The sequence below is a fragment of the Oryctolagus cuniculus genome, chromosome 9 (assembly GCF_964237555.1).
Source record: "Oryctolagus cuniculus chromosome 9, mOryCun1.1, whole genome shotgun sequence".
Lineage (NCBI taxonomy): Eukaryota > Metazoa > Chordata > Mammalia > Lagomorpha > Leporidae > Oryctolagus > Oryctolagus cuniculus.
This window is the reverse complement of record NC_091440.1, coordinates 127457830-127477779: the sequence shown is the minus strand read 5'-3', so window position 1 is coordinate 127477779 and position 19950 is coordinate 127457830. Positions and strand designations below refer to the sequence as shown.

The 19950-nt window shown below is 52.6% G+C and overlaps 1 protein-coding gene across 2 annotated transcripts in view; it reads left to right on the top strand.

Moving 5' to 3' along the window:
• Window positions 1-667: 667 nt before the first annotated feature.
• The window catches only part of IPO8 (importin 8), a 65546-nt gene continuing 46263 nt past the window's right edge, over window positions 668-19950 (top strand). Inside the window, exons 1-5 of one of the 2 annotated variants that reach the window (XM_051850377.2) lie at window positions 668-970; window positions 3771-3852; window positions 15198-15354; window positions 17546-17704; window positions 18992-19148. In XM_051850377.2, the coding sequence (XP_051706337.2) occupies window positions 887-970; window positions 3771-3852; window positions 15198-15354; window positions 17546-17704; window positions 18992-19148 (639 nt within the window). In that variant the 5' untranslated portion in view covers window positions 668-886. Of the gene's footprint in view, window positions 971-3770; window positions 3853-15197; window positions 15355-16275; window positions 16291-17545; window positions 17705-18991; window positions 19149-19950 lie in introns of those variants that run through there. The other variant, XM_051850380.2, reaches the window with a different exon arrangement.

The following is a 19950-nucleotide window of genomic DNA, read 5'->3' as shown; positions in this document are numbered from 1 at the left end:
TAGTCCTCTGGTTCAGAAATGCATACTTAAGGTTCACTTCTCACTGGCTGCTCCCGGATCCCAAGAAGTCGGCCTGGAACAGACTCAGTTCTAGAACGAACAGAAAGAATCACCTGGCCCCAATCGCTCAACCGGCCGCCAGCTGTAAAGACCCCGGGCCGCTCAAGCTGTCCCACCTGGGAAGAGGCGGGAAGCCGTGTTCCGTACAGCAGCATGGCGGCCGCCACGTGCTTCGTGAAACAGCATGGCGGCCGGAGTGCGGGAGTCGGAAGCGCAGTTTCCTCAAGGGCACGAGCCCGAGGCCGCTCTCCGTACAGTAGCATGGCGGCTACCTGCCGGAGCTCGGGTACCCCGTCTCTAGGAGCGGGAAGCTGTTTCCCCACAGCAGCATCGCGGCTCCTCGCCGGAGCTCGGGAGCACCCTAGTCGCCCACACACCCCGGAAAGAGGGGTTACGCCGTGTTCCGTACAGCAGCATGGCGATCACCCTTCGGGGCTTGGAAACACCATCCCACCTCTCGCTCCTAGCCCCAAATAGGAGGGACGCTATTTTCCGTACAGCAGTATGGCGGTCGCCTGCGTGGGCCGGTCGCTGCCTCCGGCCCGGAGGAAAAGACTGCCGTAAAGGAGGCGCCGCTTCCTCTACTGACTTCTCCCGCCTCCCACCGGTTGTCGTAAAAGGGTGAATGGAGTGCGAGTTGTGGGGGGGAAAAAGGGAGGCCAGGGGGCACGGAGTCAGAGTGGCGCAGCAAGTGGCTGCAGGTGGCGGCGGGCGCGGAGTGAGGTAGCGCGGCGGACGCCGAGGAGAAGGCCGAGGGGGTGGGCAGGAAACCCGAACTGCAGCCTGTGCGGCTGGCCCGGGGGCCGCGGAGTCCCCACCCCGGGAGATGGACCTCAACCGGATCATCCAGGCGCTGAAGGGCACCATCGACCCCAAGCTGCGGATCGCGGCCGAGAACGAGCTCAACCAGGTGGGCCGCGGGCCGCGGCGACCCCCGCCGGGGCCGGGCTCGGGGCGCTCGGCGTCCTCGTCTCGCCCGCCCGCCGGCCGGCCCGGCCCGGGGACAGCGCCCGGCTGGGCAGCGGCTCGCGCACCTGTTGGGCACCTGTGCGCTGCGCTGCTCGGCTTCGCAGGGGGCGCGCGGGGCTCCACGGTGCGGGGCTCCCCGGCGATCGGGAGCGGGAGGACCCCCGGCTCCGGCGAAGCTCCCGGTTCCCGGCTGCCGGAGCTCGGCCACACGGCCGGCCGGCCGTGCGGGTCCCGAAGCCGCGGGGACGCGCTGGGCAGCCGGGGCGGGCGGCGGCCCCGCGGAGGGCAGGCGCCCCCTGGGCGTGCGGCGGCGGCCGCGGCTGTGTCCGGCGCGTCCCGGGCCGGCGGAGGGCGGCGGCCGCGGCTGTGTCCGGCGCGTCCCGGGCCGGCGGAGTGCGCGACCGCGGCCGTGTCCGGCGCGTCCCGGGCCGGCGCCGGAGCAGGACGAGGCCGAGCTCGCGGCCGGGACGTGCCGGGGACCCCGCTCTCGGGCGCGGGTGCGGAGCCTGCGGGGCGGCGAGCTCGCCCGGCCCGGCCCCTGCGCCGCCCGCGTCGGCCGCCCGGCGCCGGGGTTCTGCGAGCTGGTCTGCGCCGTGATGGACGCCCGCCGCGTTTTTCTGGGCGCTCCAGGAGTCCCAGGCCGAGGTGTCATCAGTGAACCCGGGCGGACCCGGCGCCTGCAGCGTGGCCCGGCTCCGCGGGATGAGCGGGTGCGGGGTCGGGCCCGCCGGGGCCGGGCCGGGGCAGCGCCCGGTGGGCGCGGCTTGGGGAAACGCGCGGCTGCAGACCCCTGCGCTGCCCGCTCTTGCTCCAGGCACCTGGCAGCTCCACGCTGCGAGAACAGCAGGTTGAAAAGTCCTTTAAAGCGACGAGCAGTTCCAGGGAGCGGAGTTGCAACCCTGCGCAATGGCAACAGTGTTGCGGCAGAAGCGCTTTGAAATAAGTAGCGAGTGCGTGTAAAGGTTATTTTGTGTTTCTGCGCAGTAAGCTGTTTGAAGAGTAACAGGTCCGTTCTAAGGATCAGAACAAACCTGAGAGCCTGAGAGGTGTTTTAGTCTCCGCTGTAAGTGTTAGAAACCTGCATCCTTTTGAAATGTGTATGTAGAAGACCGAGAAGATGGGGCTCAGTTTCTGTTAATTTTCCCTCCTGTAAACTTTGAGAAGATTGTTTTTCTGAAAAACTACATTAAAGGGCTTTCATTGATGTGCAAATGAGAATTTACATTAAATAAAGCGGATAGAGGAGACTTGATTGAAGAATACGGTGATTTGGAACACACGGTGCTCTTGGGTGGACAGCGTCAGTATTTTCAAGATGGCTGTTTACTCTTAATTAATTTTTTAATCAGACAGTGACCTTAACATTCAAGAAGTGCCTGGTGTGCAGACCCCTGCTGTGTATGGATTGATGCCGGCAGAGAGCCAGGCTCCCAGGGAGGGAAGCTGAACAGACCCCCGGGATGTGGCTCTGCTGGGTTCCAGGCATCCGGACAGAGCGTGGTCAGAGGACTTTGTGGCATCGCATGGGTTTGCCTGGCCACACTGAGGAGCAGACGGGAGGAGGCCAGGGCTGTGGGGTGAAGCGGCCGGGGCGGCAGGGCGGCAGCTGGGTGGACGCTCAGGTGCCGCTAAGTGGAGGCTGCAGCAGCACAGGCAGGTGGTGGTGATGGCTGTGAGCACCTGTGAGCCCCTTGGCTCAGGAGTTACCAAGCTCGCGGGAGCTCCTGTTTCCTAACCCACATTGTGCTCTCTGCCAAAGATGCGGTAGAGAAACCTGCAAAGAAACACTTGTGTAGATCAAATTAAAGGTTGGGATTTGAAATTCACAAAGAGATCTTAGACTTTATTAAGAATGAAACCAGTGTTCTCTTTACAAAAGGATGGAGTGGAGTAAGGAATTTGTAGAACAAACAGCAAACAAATGGGAAAATGCAGCCTCCTTAGCAATCGAGGAAATGTTATTTGAAACAGCAGTAAGTGTGTAAGGTTTCAGAGGAGTGGTGACCCCCGCATTGGGAGGGTGGATTCCCGGGTACCGCTGTTGGGTGAGGAAGTCAGAATGCCCTTCCTGGAGAGGATTTTGGCAGTCTGAAGGGTACTTCATCAAGTTTGTGGAAAAATGAAGGTAAAAGATGAGTTTCGGGAGGGCACGTGGTACAGCCGTGTGGTTGCCCCTTGGGGTCCCTTCTTGCAGTACCAGGTTGGGGGGCTGGCTGCCTTGCTTCCCACCCAGCTTCCTGCCTGTGTTGCACCCCTGAAGGCAGCAGGTGGTGGCTCAAGGGCTTGGGTCCCTGCCACCCACTTGGGAGACTCTGGCTGAATTCCAGTCTCCTGGCCAGCCCTGGCTGTCGCAGGCATCTGGGGCGTGAACCCACAGGTCGGAGATCTCTCTCTGTTTCTCTATTTATTTAAATAAAAATAGACTTTTAAAAAAGATAGTCTCTTCCACACTTGAAGTCCATGTATAATTTCTTCCTGATACACATTTTCATGAAATTTTTGAAAATCCCTTCATTTGCATGGATTTCAGAATATAATTGATAGCAGAGTAAGTATGTCTTTTAATTCCCTTTTCTGCGAACTTTTTGAAGTTCCCTTATGTGTCAAATCTTAAATGTTCACGATGTTGTATTCATGCGTTCACGCTGAGGCCTCTTTCGGACTTGAGGTGCTCAGGAGTGCGCGTTTTCATGGCGAGGCGCTAACGGCCCTGCTTTGTCCACCTTTCCTTGTGATTGCAGTCCTACAAGATTATCAATTTTGCTCCCAGTTTACTGCGGATCATCGTCTCGGATCATGTGGAATTCCCAGTACGCCAGGCCGGTGAGTAGGAGGAGAGTTTGATTTTACTGTGGAATTACTTCCTTGCAGAAGTAGGCCACGCACGGAGTGTGTCTGATGGCACGAAGCGCCCTTCCTCTTGGCGTAGCGTTCAGCTCCCCCTGCTGTTGCTCCGTCTCTGCCTGCAGCCTCCGGCTCCTTTTCCCTGTTGTTCTCAGTTGTCGGGGCTTACTGTGCCCATTGTGGGGGACTCTGGCTATACCTTTGGGGCCACAAGTTCCATTCTGGAGTTAGAGTGTGGAGAAAATGGATCGGAGGGATGCTCCTAGCCAGGTGATCTGGGAGCGCACCCTCCTGTGTCCCACGTGGCACTTCTGTTAATTCTGTGGGCACTCCTGTGGTTCCGTGTGTGTGTGTGTGTGTGTATACACTGGTTGTGAATGTGTGTGTTTATGGACTGTGTGTGTGTTTATGGACTAGTCATGTGTGAGTGTGTGTAGGCGTGAATGTGCTTGTCAGTGTATGGACTGGTTGTGTGTGACTATATGTGTGAGGGTCTGTGAGTGTGTATATGTGTGTGTGTTTATAGACTGTATGTATGAGAATGTGTGTATAGACTGGGAATTTGCTTGAGTATGTTCACGGACTGGTGGGGTGTGTGTGTGTGTATGTGTGTGTTTATGGACTGCTTGCTAACAGCCTAGAAGGTTGCACATTGAGAAAGCTTTGGAACATTGTAAGTCCTGTAATGATTATAAGCTAATGGGCATAAAGTGATAGCTATTTTTAAAAATAAGTCTATTTAGCTGATTTTATGTGAGTGACACACATACACACGATTCAGGAGGAGGAGATCCCAGCTCAACAGACCTCTGTACTGAAAATGCCCCAGCCTCCCCAGCACCGCGGCCCAGCCCCGAGCACACGGGAGACGGGGGCTGACGGAGCCACTGTGGCCTGTCGCCGGCCCAGGGAGGGCAGCAGGCTGGCCGTGTGCAGCTGGGCTTGGCTCAGGACGTGCCGCTCTGAGTGTCAGGCAGGGGAAGTCCTGAGCCCCGGACCCTGTGTGTGCAGCCTAGTTGGTGCTGCACGTAGGGAAGGAGAGCAGAAAGCGAACGCCCAGCGTGCGTTGCTCAGCGTGGCCTTCCTCGTCTCGACCTGCACTGCGGTCTTCCCAGGTGTGCGGGTAGCGGGTACACAGACAGTCTGACAGAAACAGGATAGTGAGCTTTGTGCTGATAAAATGTGCAATTTCATTTGGGACATTGAACTAAAAATAAAGAGTGGGGCTTGCGCTGTGGCATGGCAGGTAAAGCCACCGCCTGCAGTGCCGGCATCCCACATGGGTGCCAGTTCGAGTTCCGGCTGCTCCACTTCTGATCCAGCTCCCTGCTTAGGGCCTGGGTAAGCAGTGGAAGATGATCCAAGTCCTAGGGGCCTTAACCTGCATGGGAAGACCTGGAAGAAGCTCCTGGCTCTGGATTGGCGCAACTTGGGCTGTTGAGGCCATCTGGGGAGTGAACCACTGGATGGAAGACTTCTGTCTGCCTCTGCCTCTCCATAACTTTGCCTTTTAAATAAATGAGTACATCTTTTTGTTTTTTTCTTAAAAAAGGTAAGGAGTTAATATTTTTAAAATGTTTTTAACTTTCATCTACTTGAAGAGAGAGATCTCTTCTGTCTTCTGGTTCACTCCCCAAATGGTTGCAACAGATTAGGCTGTGCTAGGCTGTGCTAGGCTAAACTTGGGAGCCAGGAGCTCCCTCTGGAGGTCCCATGTCGGTAGTAGGGGCACTAGCACTTAAAAAAAAAGTTTTGTTTATTTGAAAGGCAGAGTGACAGAGAGGGAAAGACTGTGAGATCTTCCATCTGCTGTTTGATTCCCTAAATGCCCACAATTTCCAGGGCTTGGACCACCACCCACTGCCTCCCATGTGTGTTGGCGGGGGTCTGGAGTGGAACAGCACTAGCTGGGAACTGGCACTCTGGTGGTGGAAGTGGGCATCCAGAGTCCTGCCCCAGGAATCATTGTTGCCTGCCTGTCACCCTGGTGTTGTGATTGCTCATCAGAGCAACAAGTAGCTGAGATGCATAAATGGATTATGGGTCATGGATGTGTGAACATCAAAACTTGGACAAATGAAAAATAAACAAAAAACCCCATACCTAGAAACAGCAGACTGTTAGCCGGACAGTCAGGATCGCATTAACTAGCAGTCAGATACCTAAGTGGAAAGTGAAGCTCTCCAACTGCTAAGTAGGTAAGGAATGGGCTGTCTAGGTATGCAATACTATTTACACATCCTCCTACACAAAAGCAGGAGTTGCAGTGGGAGAGAGAGAGAGAGAGGGAGGGAGGGAGGGAGGGAGAGGGAGGGAGAGGGAGAGAGAGATATCTGTGATCCACTGATTGACCCCCCACGTGTCTGCAACAGCTAGAAGCTCGGAACTCAGTCCAGGTCTCTCATGTGGGTGGTGGGCACCCAGCTTCTGGAGCCAACAGAGCTGCCTCCCAGATGTGCTTTAGCGGGAAGCTGGAAGGGGAAGCAGAGCTGGGACTAGAACCAGGCGCTCCTATAAGGGATATGGGAGCACAGGCGGCATCTTAACCAACACTCCAAATGCCCGCCCCATCCTGCAAGTTTCTGATTAACATGGACTGTGTGTATATTCTTGTGGGGTACTGTGCAATAAGGAATTTTTTTTGAAGATTTATTGATTTAGAAGGCAGAGACAGAGGAGGAGAGAGGTCTTCCATCTGATGATTCACTCCCCAAATGGCTGCAGCAGCCAGAGCTGGGCCAATTTGAGGCCAGTAGCTTCTTCTGGGTCTCACCCGTGGGTGCAGGGGCCCAAGGACTTGGGCCATTATCTACTGCTTTCCCAGGCCACAGCAGAGAGCTGGATTGGAAGAGGAGCAGCTGAGAGTTGAAGTGGGGCCCATATGGGGTGCCGGCACTGCAGGCCACAGCGCCGGCTACCTCACTTCGGATCCTGACAGTACGCATCTGGCAGGATGATCCGATGCTGGCTGGAGTCAAAATCGAGCAGGATCCACGTGTTGGAGTTGTTATGTGAGTCACGGCACTAAAATGCTATGATGAAACAACAGAGAAAATATTATCTCGGTTCTTTGTCCGACATGGAAGAAATTCCAAGTGGATAAGGCACAGTGAAAAGCAATATTTAAAGATTTAAAAGCAGGCTGGCACCACGGCTCACTAGGCTAATCCTCCACCTTGCGGCGCCACCATACCAGGTTCTAGTCCCGGTCGGGGCGCCGGATTCTGTCCCGGTTGCCCCTCTTCCGGGCCAGCTCTCTGCTGTGGCCCGGGAGTGCAGTGGAGGATGGCCCAAGTGCTTGGGCCCTGCACCCCATGGGAGACCAGGAGAAGCACCTGGCTCCTGCCTTCGGATCAGCGCGGTGTGCCGGCCGCGGTGGCCATTGGAGGGTGAACCAACGGCAAAGGAAGACCTCTTCCTCTCTCTCTCTCTCACTGTCCACTCTGCCTGTCAAAAACAAACAAAACAAAGATTTAAAAGCAAGATTTCTTAGTCGGGGACCTCCAGCCAAGAGGAATTGTTAAGCTCTGAGCAAACATTTGTAGTGATGCACAGTCGTGTGTCACGTAATGATGGGATTCTCTTTTCTCTTCTGGAATGTGTGCTATTGAGTGAAGAACTTTTTTTTTTTTTTTTTTTTTTTTTTTTTTTTAGATTTATTTCAAAGTCATAGTTACACACAAAGAGAAGGGGAGGCAGAGGGAGATGGAAAGAGAGGCAGGGGAAGGGAGAGGGAGAGGGAAGGGAGGGAGTGGGAGAGAGAGGTCTTCCATCTGCTGGTTCACTCCCCAGGTGGGCTCAACTGCCAGAGCTATGCCAACATGAAGGCAGGAGCCAGGAGCTTCCTCTGGGTCTCCCAGATGGTTGCAGGGGCCCATCCCAGGCCAGAGCAAATAGCTGGGTCTGAAGTAGAGCAGCCGGGACTCGAACCAGCTCCCATATGGGATGCTGGCGCTGCAGGCGACAGCTTTACCTGCTACGCCACAGCGCCAGCCCACGAGTGAGGATCTGAAAGTGACTGTAGTTACGCAAACCCAGGTAGGGTAGCCAGCTGCTTGCCCAGGCTGTGTGGTTTGTCCTATTGTGTATGCGTTCTGTCGCCTGAAATGTTACATGGCTCAGGTTGTATGTGATGTCTGGAGAGATCCCTTTGTGGTTGAGATAAAGAAAAAGCAATGGAAAAGCATTGGTACTGGAATTATTTTTAACTTTACACAAAAGTCTTGTAAATCTTAAATTTTTTTTGCACCTGCCATTCTAAATTTAATCTTGGTTTTAAAGAATAGGGCTGTTCTGACAAAACAGATGGCTGAATGGAAGTCTTTTCAATAAGCCAAGTATTTACAGGGCTATTGTGATAATCCTGCGAAGCTTTTTAGAAATAGTATTTTTAAAGATCTTGGAATACTTGATTAGGTGATTTTTTTTTTTTTTTTTTTTTTTTTTTTTTTTTTTTTTTTTTTAGGATTTATTTATTTACTTGAGAGGTGGAGTTATAGACAGAGAAGGAGAGACAGAAAAGTCTTCCATCTGCTGTTTGACTCCCTACATGGTTTCAATGCCGGCTGATCCAAAGCTGGGAGCCAGGAGCTTCTTCCAGGCCTCCCACATGGGTGCAGGGGCCCAAGGACTTGGGCCATCTTCTACTGCTTTGCCAGGCCATAGCAGAGAGCTGGATCAGAAGAGGAGCAGCCAGGACACAAACTGCTGCCCATAAGGGATGCTGTTGCCACTGCAGAGGCTTAGCCTACTGTGCCACAGTGCCGGCCCCAGTATTGTCTTCTTAATATGATCTGCAAACGAGAGAGCTGAGTCTGCTGTGGTGTGTGGTGCTCCAGTTCCTTTCTGTTTCTATTCTGTGTGCTATTGTGTAGTTTCCTTTTTTGTTTTAAATTTCAACCGTGTGTCCTTGGGACTGTTCTGTCAGTGCGTATATGTACACTATGTTCTTTATCATAATGGCTTGACTGCAGAATTGGAGGGAGAGACAGAACTTCTTCCTGCAGGTTCTCTCCCCAAATGGCCACAACAGTCGGAGCTGGGCCAATCTGAAGCCAGGAGCCAAGAGCTTCTTCTGGGTCTTTGCATGTCAGGGCAGGGCCCAAGCACGTGGGCCATTTTCTACTGCTTTCCCAGACCAGAGCAGAGAGCTGCATGAGAGGTGGAACAGCTGGGACTGAAACTGGTGCCCATATGGGAAGCTGGCACTGTAGGCAGAGGCTTAGCCCACTATGCCACAGCACCGGCCCATTAGATGAGCTTTTTTTTTTTTTAAAGATAAGAGAGACCTTTATTTTGGGCCGGTGCCGCGGCTCACTAGGCTAATCCTCTGCCTTGCGGCGCCAGCACACCTGGTTCTAGTCCCGGGGGGCACCAGATTCTGTCCCGGTTGCCCCTCTTCCAGGCCAGCTCTCTGCTGTGGCCAGGGAGTGCAGTGGAGAATGGCCCAAGTACTTGGGCCCTGCACCCCATGGGAAACCAGGATAAGTACCTGGCTCCTGCCATTGGATCAGCGCGGTGCACCAGCTGCAGCGCGCCGGCTGCGGCGGCCATTGGAGGGTGAACCAACGGCAAAGGAAGACCTTTCTCTCCGTCTCTCTCTCTCAATATCCACTCTGCCTGTCAAAAAATTAAAAAAAAAAAAGATACCTTTATTCTTCACAGTGTCACTCCACACCACCACCACCACCAAGAACAACAACAAAACCATTCTAGCACCATGCTTCTTGTAAGTGGGAAAAATTAAAATGTCCCCAAAGGCAGTCTGAGTGAACTGTAATTTGATGTATATATTTTGCATACTTCCTGTGTAATTTTTTTTCTTCCTGGAAACCTTTTATTTAAGGAATATAAATTTGATATATTTCTTCAGTACAACTTCAGGAACATAGTGATTCTTTTCACCATACCCATACTCTCAGCCCGCTTTCTCCTCCCTCTCCTATTCCCATTCTTACTTTTTATGAAGATCTGCTCAACAACTGAGACACAGGCTGTTCAAAGTCATTGCAACTGAAAGTGTCACTTTCTGTTCTATAGATTACCTTTTGGGTGCTCTATTAGTTATCACCGATCAGGGAGAACATACAGTATTTGTCCTTTTGAGACTGCCTTATTTACTAATTTTTATCCATTTTGTTGGAAACAACAGGATTTCTTTTTTTTTCTTTTCTTTTTTTTTTTTTTTTACCACTTGGTGGTATTCCATGGTGTACTTATCCCATAATTTCTTTTTTTTTTTTTTTTAATTTATTTGTTTGAAAGGCAGACTTATGCAGAGGGGAAGGGGTAGGGAGGGTGAGAGAGAGTCTTCCATCTGCTGGTTCACTCCCCAGATGGCTGCAATGGGTGGAGCTGCTGCACTAATCTGAAGCCAGGAGCCTCTTGGTCTCCCATGAGGGTGTGGGGTCCCAAGGACTTGGGCCATTTTCTGCTTTCCCAGGCCTTAGCAGAGAGCTGGATTGGAAGTAGAGCAGCTGGGACTTGAACCAGCACCAATATGGGATACTGGTACTTCAGGCAGTGGCGTTAACCACTGTGCCACAGCACCAGCCCTTCTCATAATTTGTTTTTCTAGTCTTCAGTTGAGGGCATTTGGGTTGATTCCATTTCTTAGCTATTGTGAATTTAGCTGCAGTAAACATGGGGGTACAGATAACTTTTTCATATGCTGATTTCATTTGCCTTGGGTAAATTCCCAGGAGTGGGGTGGCTGTGGCAAATTTGTAGGTCTATATTGTAGGTTTCTGAGGGGTTTCCAAACTGACTTCCATAGTAGCTGTACCAGTTTACATTCCTACCGACTGTAGATTAGGCTACCTTTTTCCCCACATCCTTGCCAGCATTTGTTATTTGTTGATTGCTGTATGAAAGCCATTCTAAGGGGTTGAGGTGGAAACTCTTCATGGTTTTGATTTGCATTTCCTTGACGGCTAGTGATCCTGAACATTTTTTCATGTGTCTGTTGGCTATTTGGATTTGCTTTCTTGAAAAATGGCTGTTTAAATCCCTGGCCCATTTCTTCACTGGGTTGGGTGTTTTGTTGTTGTGGAGTTTCTTGATCTCTTTATATATATTCTGGTCACTAATCCTTTAACAGTTGCATAGTTTGCAAATAATTTCTCCCGTTCTGTCAGTTTCCTAGCTTGAGTTTTAAAAAAAGAACGTTGTGATCTTTGGTTTAAAAAACAACCAGCACGGCTGAAAAGCCCATGAGAACATTTCAGGCATGGAGAGCGCAGACAGTGTAGCAAAAAGTGTCCTACACGAAGGACCTGGTTAGTGAGACCCCGGAGGAAAGGAATGGTCATCAAAGGAGGAGGTACTTTGCTCTGAAGGGAGGAGAGAGCTTCTATTTTGCTTATGGCCTTGTTTAAATAATGTGGATTTAAAAGGCTTCCATAGCCTAGGCAGCTCACGTCAAGAGCCTCAGGTGATCACTGACACCATACATAAGAGTTTTTATTGCTAAATTAACAACAGGAGTCACTGTGCACTAACTCTCCATGCAGGACCTCTGTGCTCAAAGAGTTATAATTATGCCTAAATGCTTGCAAAAGATGTATCATTCTTGGGTGATTATAAGGAGGGTTTTAGATTATTATGATTATAATTATCTTAGGTATTCTTTTTGCTACCCTTGCTGATGCATGGTTATCTTTTTTTTTTTTTTTTTTTTTTTTTTTTTTTTTTTTTTTTTTGACAGGCAGAGTGGACAGTAAGAGAGAGAGAGAGAAAGGTCTTCCTTTGCCATTGGTTCACCCTCCAATGACTGCCACGGCTGGCGCGCTGAGGCTGGTGCACCGCGCTGATCCGATGGCAGGAGCCAGGTGCTTCTCCTGGTCTCCCATGGGGTGCAGGGCCCAAGTACTTGGGCCATCCTCCACTGCACTCCCTGGCCACAGCAGAGAGCTGGCCTGGAAGAGGGGCAACCGGGACAGAATCTGGTGCCCCGACAGGGACTAGAACCCGGTGTGCCGGCGCCGCAAGGCGGAGGATTAGCCTAGTGAGCCGCGGCGCCAGCTGCATGGTTATCTTTAAGAGTTATTAATACTCTTTGCAAATTAAATTGTTTTATTTTAGCCAATTGTATGTTGATTTACCCAACCACCAATCATTATGCTGTTTATGAAAGCTATCTCGTACAGTGCCCTGTAATAAAAACATTTTGTAGCCAGCACCGTGGCTCAATAGGCTAATCCTCCGCCTGTGGTGCCGGCACACTGGATTCTGTCCCAGTTGCCCCTCTTCCAGGCCAGCTCTCTGCTGTGGTCCGGGAGGGCAGTGGAGGATGGCCCAAGTGCTTGGGCTCTGCACCCATTGGGAGACCAGGAGAAGCACCTGGCGCCTGGCACGGTGCGCTGGCTGCAGTGGCCACTGGAGGGTGAACCAACGGCAAAAGGAAGACCTTTCTGTCTCTCTCTCTCACTGTCCACTCTGCCTGTCAAAAAATAACAAAAACAAAAACAAAAAACCCACCATTTTGTAAAGAATTAACAGCATTTATTGATTAAATCGCAAGTCCATGACTCTATACTGTCTGCATCTTTGCCTTCTGAAAGTTGCTTGTCTATGTCTTCAAGATCAGTGCTGTAGGGATTGAATGAGGTTGTGTACATGTTGATTTTTCTTTCTGCAAAGACTAGTCCCTTGAAGTCAGTGTGAACGGCCGACTGGTTGGTCTGAAACTTAAATGGTTCATTACATTGTTTTTGAACCATCTACTCATTTATTATTTATTTTTTGACAGGCAGAGTGGACAGTGAGAGAGAGAGACAGAGAGAAAGGTCTTCCTTTGCTGTTGGTTCACCCTCCAATGGCCGTCGCGGCCGGTGCGCTGCGGCTGGCGCACCGCGCTGATCTGATGGCAGGAGCCAGGTACTTATCTTGGTCTCCCATGGGGTGCAGGGCCCAAGCACTTGGGCCATCCTCCACTGCACTCTCTGGCCACAGCAGAGAGCTGGCCTGGAAGAGGGGCAACCGGGACAGAATCCGGCGCCCCGACCGGGACTAGAACCCGGTGTGCCGGCGCCGCAAGGTGGAGGATTAGCCTAGTGAGCTACGGCGCTGGCCAACCATCTACTCATTATTATTGAATGTCTGCTATTCGCCAGTCATTATTCTAGGACATAATAATTGTACGGGGATAAAAGGTAGTGTTTACTCCAGAGCTTACGTTTTACAAATTAAAAACAATTATGAAAAAATAAAAACCACCCAAAAGTGCACCCCTTCCCAAATACTTCCTGTGTTTAGCAGATGAATTGACATTTTAGTTGGAGTGGTCTTTTTTAGCCCAAACTTGGGAAAGAACAGCTTACAGTACAAGAAGTTCATAATTTCATCAGGTTTGTTAGGGTTTAGCAATTGTAGGACATGTTGGGTTGTAATGTGTGGTGCCGTCCTTTGTCAGTTAGTTTAGTTTTATGTTAAAAGTGGGATGGCAATGGCATTGTGTATAGTGGGATAAGCCATTTCCTGTGATGCCAACTTCCCATATGGGTGTTGCTCCACTTCTGCTCCAGCTCCCTGCTAATGCACCTGAGAAAACATCAGAATTTGGCCCAAGTGCTTGGGCACCTGCACCTATGCAGGAGACCTGGATGGAACTCCTGGCTTTGGCCTGGCTCAGCCCTGGCTTTTGCAGCCGTCTGGGGAGTAACCAGCAAATGGAAGATCTCTCTGTCTGTGTCTTGCTTTCTCTCTCTGTAACTCTACCTTCGAAATAAATCTTTTTTTTTTTTTTTTTTTTTTTTTTTTTTTTTTTTTAAGCAGTGATGAGGGTCCTCGCAGGGAGGGCAAAGGGAGAGGAGCATCTCAAAGGGAGGAAGTCACAGTGCTTTGCAGACACTGCTTTCCCCACACTCGAGTACGAGTGTGCGTGCATCGCAAAGTGTTTTACACCCAGATAAGCTTAGCTTTTAATCCCATTTTCTTTATTTTTTTAAGATTTATTTTCTGAAAGTCAGAGTTACACAGAGGGGAGGCAGAGCGAGAGAGAGGTCTTCCATCTGTTGGTTCACTCCCCAATTGGCTGCAACAGCTGGAGCTGCATTGATCTGAAGCCAGAAGCCTGGAGCTTCTTCCCAGTCTCCCACGCGGGTGCAGGGGCCCAAGGACTTGGGCCATCTTCCATTGCTTTCTCAGGCCATAGCAGAGAGGTAGATGGGAAGTGGAGCAGCCAGGTCTCAAACCAGTGCTGTTATGGGATGCCAGTGCTTCAGGCCAGGACATGAACCCACTGTGCTACAGTGCCGGCCCCAATCCCATTTTGTTTTCTTTTTTTTTTTTCCTAATTTTATTTATCTGAAAGGCATAGTTACAGACAGCTGGAGATAACACACAGAGTGGAAAGAGACAGAGAGAGAAGGAGACAGAGGGAGAGAGATATGTTCTGTTTGCTGGTTTACTCCCCAAATGGCAGCAGTAGCCCGGGCTGGGCCAGGCCAAATTCAGGAGCCTGGAACTCCATCCAGGTCTCCCCCATGGTTGGCAGGGGCCCAAGCCCTTGGGGCATCTTTTGCTGCTTTCCCAGGCAGACTAGCAGGGAGCCAAGTTGGAAGCTGAGTAGTTGGGAATAGACCTGGCACTGCAGTATGGTGTGCAGGCTGTGTCACGTGGCCTGCCCCTCCCAGAGAGGTTGGAACGCAGTGAGCATTGGCTCGGCTCAGTCTGCAGCTGGCACGGTTGGAGGGCGCCAGCTTCCCTCTCAGAACCCTGCAGATGGGCCTCAGCTCATCTCTTCCCCAAGTCCTCGCTGAATGCTGAAGATCATTAAAAGATACACAGCAGAAAATCCACTGGTGCTTTGATGGAAACAAGCAGGTAAAACATCTCTCTTTTTCCAAAAATATTTGAAGGCTGATGGATTCACACGTAACAAATACTGTAAAAAGTTAAGTGAAAATCCCCCAAACTGTGAAAGGCTAGTGCGAGACGGCAGCTGGGGACTGCGAGGCCTGGGGTAGCACCCACGGAGGAGTTTCCCACGCGAGGGCAGGCAGTTACACCTGCTGCCCACGCAGGGCTGGCTCGTTCTGTGCTCTCAGGCTGCCGCCGCGTGGTCTCGGGTTGGCCGGCTGGGACTCGGCGTGAGAGCAGGCTGCCGGCTGCTCGGGCACTTTGCTGTCGGCCAGCTCCCGCCTGTGTGAGGACACGTTTGTGCTGGGTTCCTGAGCCTTGGCCCGTCGCCACCTTGGCTTTGACGCCTGTGAGTGAGGCTTGGCTGCTGGTGTGGACACGGAAGGGTCAGCCGTTGGAGCTCTGTGTAGCGGAGAGCAGCCCCCGTTGGCAGCCTGCCGCACGAGTGGTTTTCTCACACGTAGCCGCCATCTACCTGAAGAACATGGTGACGCAGTACTGGCCGGACCGGGAGCCCCATCCGGGAGAGGCAGTGTTTCCGTTCAACATCCACGAGAACGACCGCCAGCAGATCCGCGACCACATCGTGGAAGGCATCATCCGCTCCCCGGACTTGGTGAGGTGCGCTGTGCCCAGCTGGAGTGGGGGTGGGGGGCATCACCCGCTCCCCGGACTTGGTGAGGTGCGCTGTGCCCGGCAGGAGTGGGGGTGGGGGGTATCACCCGCTCCCTGGACTTGGTGAGGTGTGCTGTGCCCGGCGGGGGTGGGGGACATCACCCGCTCCCTGGACTTGGTGAGGTGCGCTGTGCCCAGCTGAAGTGGGGGTGGGGGCATCACCCGCTCCCCGGACTCGGTGAGGTGCGCTGTGCCCGGCTGGGCCCCGGCTGGGGTGGGGGTGGAGGCATCACCCGCTCCCCGGACTTGGTGAGGTGCACTGTGCCCGGCGGGGGTGGGGGGCATCACCCGCTCCCCGGATTCGGTGAGGTGCGCTGTGCCCGGCGGGGGTGGGGGGCATCACCCGCTCCCCGGACTCGGTGAGGTGCGCTGTGCCCGGCGGGGGTGGGGGGCATCACCCGCTCCCCGGACTCGGTGAGGTGCGCTGTGCCCGGCGGGGGTGGGGGGCATCACCCGCTCCCCGGACTCGGTGAGGTGCGCTGTGCCCGGCGGGGGTGGGGGACATCACCCGCTCCCCGGACTTGGTGAGGTGCACTGTGCCCCGCGGGGGTGGGGGGCATCACCCGCTCCCCGGACTTGGTGAGGTGCGCTGTGCCTGGCAGGGCCCCGGCTGGAGTGGGGGTGGGGGGCATCACCCGCTCCCCGGACTTGGTGAGGTGCGCTGTGCCCGGCGGGGGTGGGGGGCATCACCCGCTCCCCGGACTTGGTGAGGTGCACTGTGCCCGGCGGGGGTGGGGGGCATCACCCGCTCCCCGGACTTGGTGAGGTGTGCTGTGCCCGGCAGGAGTGGGGGTGGGGGGCATCACCCGCTCCCCGGACTTGGTGAGGTGCGCTGTGCCCGGCGGGGGTGGGGGGCATCACCTGCTCCCCGGACTTGGTGAGGTGGCTGTGCCCGTCTGGGCCCCAGCTGTGCCATCCCTGGGAGGCAGCAGCCCAGTGCACCGGGCGAGGGTGGGGCGGTTCAGCCCCAGCCGCTGGGGTCTGTATGATGATGTAGCGTGATGGAGATGGGCACGCAGAAGGTAGTTTCCCTTATTTGTCTTTGCATTTGTAATTCTATTCAACATAAGTTGATTCAAGAAGAAATGAGGTAAAAAATAGGCTTAAACAGAAACTGTTCTTTATTTTGCAAATAACCTGTGTTCTTTGTCACAGTTTGTTGACATTTTCACCATCTGCTTTTCTTTGCTTTTTTTAAAAAAATACTCACTTGACAGGGTTACACAGGGAGAGAGAAAGAGAGAGGTCTTCCATCTGCTAGTTCACTCCCCAAATGTGCAACAGCCAGGGCTGGGCCAGGCTGCCAGGCTGAGCAGACCTTCTTCTGGGTCTCCTATGTTGGTGTAGGGATCCGAGGGCTGGGTTCATGCTCTGCTTCTTTCCCAAGAGCGTTGCCAGGGAGATGGATCGGAATTGGAGCGTCTAGGACTCCAGCCTGCAGCCAAATGGGGTGGCAGCAGCTTCACTGTGACATCACAGCACAGGCCCCTACACTTTTTTTTTTTTACTAAAAAAGAATTAAATTATTTGGAAGAAAGACACAGAGAAAGAGAACTACCTGCTGTTTGACTCCCCAAAGGGACACAACAGCATGAGCTGGAACAGGCTAAAACCAGGATCCAGGCTAAAACCACATCCTGGTCTCCCATGTGAGTGGCAGGGGCCTAAGCACCTGGGGCGTCCTCAGCTGCCTTCCCTGGCACATTGCCAGGAAGCTGGGTTGAAAGTGGAGCAGCCAGGACTTGAACCGGTGCTCTAGTATGGGATGCCTGCATTGCAAGCAGAGGCTTATCCTGCTGAGACGCAGTGCCTTCCCTTCATGATATTTCTTCCTGGGGCCGCTGTTGGTCTCCTGTCCCGCTTGGATGCGTTGGTGCGCCACATAACGAGTCTCGTCAGCGTGACCCACAGGTGTGATGATGGTCTCGCAAGAGGACTCGCCTCGTGATGCAGTAGCCATCTTAGTGTGTGTGCGCCCCCTGGTGCTCACCCAGTGATGGGATAGCCCTTGTGTTCCCAATGTGATGCTACAATATAGGTGAACAGGACTCGGAGGACTTGGAGTAAAATACTGGGGTTCTGTGAAACCTGGAGTTAGCATTCACTCAGGTTTTCTACTTGGCTCTCTCACTTCCAGAGTCCAGCTGACGATGTGCCTGCGCGTCATCATCAAACACGATTTTCCGGGCCAGTGGCCGGCGGTGGTGGACAAGATCAGCTGCTACCTGCAGTCGCAGGACACGAGCGGCTGGCTGGGCAGTCTGCTGTGTCTGTATCAGCTGGTGAAGACGTACGAGTAAGCTGGCCGGGCCGGCTTGCCGAGATGGTGCCCGGCGAGTGGAGGGATCTGCCCTGGGTTTTCTGCACGAGGAGTTAGTCTGGGAAGTGCTGGGTTCAGCACGGGTGAACATGGTTGTTGGCTGTAGCTACAGAAACCTTGATCTACAGTAGACATCGCTCGTCTCTAAGGGGGTGATACCATGCGCGGTGTTTCTCGAGCTTCCCTGCTGGGTTATTTACTGCATTCTTGGGAATGCTGACCCAGGGGCACCTTAACGTCTGTCCCCTGGTGGGCATATTGGTAAATAAACCAAGCACTGCCCTTTGTGGGTGCGAGGTAGACATTCTGCTGGGTGCTGTTCTGTTGGGTGTGAGTTACCTGGGAGGTGGGGGAGTAGATGCAGCTGATGAATTGGAATAGAACTGCATTGGAGAGCAGTGCTTCTGGTTTCTGAGAAGGTTGCTGGTTCTGCATACAAAGTTCTGTAATTTTCCCTATTTTAAACTGGTTAGTTGATACTCTGGAAGAAATTATGACATAATATTTTAGATTTATGGCAATTAAAGTGATCTAAGAGCACAATATTGGCTGATAGAAAAATATTTCTTTCCCCATTATGTTAAATCATATGAATATTTATTTTTTAAGATTTTTTTATTTGAAAGTCAGAGTTACACAGAGATAGGAGAGACAGAGAGAGAGGCAGAAAGAGAGCGAGCTAGCTTCCATCCAATGGTTCACTCTCCAAATGGCCGGAGCTGTGCCAATCCGAAGCCAGGATCCAGGAGCTTCTGGGTGTCCCGTGCGGGTGCAGGGGCCCAAGGCCTTGGGCCATCTTCTACTGCTTTCCAAGGCTGGAGCAGAGAGCTGGATCAGAGAGGAGCAGCTGGGACTAGAACCAGCACCCATATGGGATGCCGGCGCTTAAGGCCAGGGCGTTAACCCGCTCTGCCACAGTGCCGGCCCCGAATATCTATTTCAAGTATTGTTATGAATTCATATTTTATAAGGAGAATCATCTGATGAAAATTGATAAAGGAATGATTCTGGTAGAATAGCTGCAAATTAGTGTTGGCTTCTTGTAAACTATTGTGAATCTTTCTGGAGAGAGTTTAGGCATTCGGCCTAACACAGGAATTATTCTCTTCAGGTTGTCTGTAACTTCGTTCTGGCAACCTGAACAGAAAACGTAAGCCAGTGTTTTTGTATTGTTAGTTTTAGATAGCTGGAAGCGAATCCTTTTCACTCGTTGTTCGTAGCTCTTTGCGGGGGGATGACTTTTCTCTCTGCGTCTTTCTGTAGATACAAGAAGGCGGAAGAAAGAGAACCTCTGATAGCAGCCATGCACATATTTCTGCCCCGCATTCAGCAGCAAATCGTGCAGCTCCTTCCCGACCCCTGCCACTACTCTGTGCTCCTGCAGAAGCAGATTCTGAAAATATTCTACGCCCTCGTCCAGGTCAGTCTCCACTGCAGACCGGTGTGGAGCCTGGCATTGCTGACGGGCACGAGGGAAGTGCGGAGGAGCTGGTAGTGAGGACAGAAAGCTGTGTGTTCTCACAGACGTCTTTAAAGAGGCCTGGGAGAAACAGGCCTGTAGATAAGCTCATCTGACCAGGGTCGTCTTTTACTAGGAAGATGGATGTGTTTATTTCTTTGACAGGCAGAGTGGCGGAGAGGGGAGGGGCATAGAGATCCATCTCTCAGCCGCTCATCAGTGGACTCCCCTCGTGGCTGCAGCAGCCAGAGCTGGGTCAGGCTGAAGCCGAGAGCCTGGGACTCCATCTGGGTCTTGCATGTGGGTGGCAGGGACCCAAGTGCTCGGACTGCCATCTGCCTTCCAGGACGGGTGTCAGCGGGCAGCTGCGTTGGCAGTGGAGGCGGGACTCCATCCCAGGCGTTCTGCTATCTCCAGATGGTCTCAGTGACCGAGCAGAGATGGCCTGGGGTGCCTGCGCCCCGTGCCTGAAGTCCTGGGTGGGAGGAACTGGGGTAGCTGCTGCCCTCAAACCTGTGTGTGGCTGCTCTGAGCATGCCGTCTCTGCTACGGGTCACAGGATTGTCCAGAAGGAGGGAAACGCAGCAGAGAGTCCTTGTTTCGCTGGGAGATAGATTGGAGGCAATTTTCTGCATTTGACCCAACTTAAAGCTAACATGATTTAGTGGTTCACTTTCTTTGGTTTAAAATGGTATGTTTTTCTTAAATGGGAATCTAGAAAGTAGATAGACAAAGTGGGGCATAGGTTTGACATATAAAATAT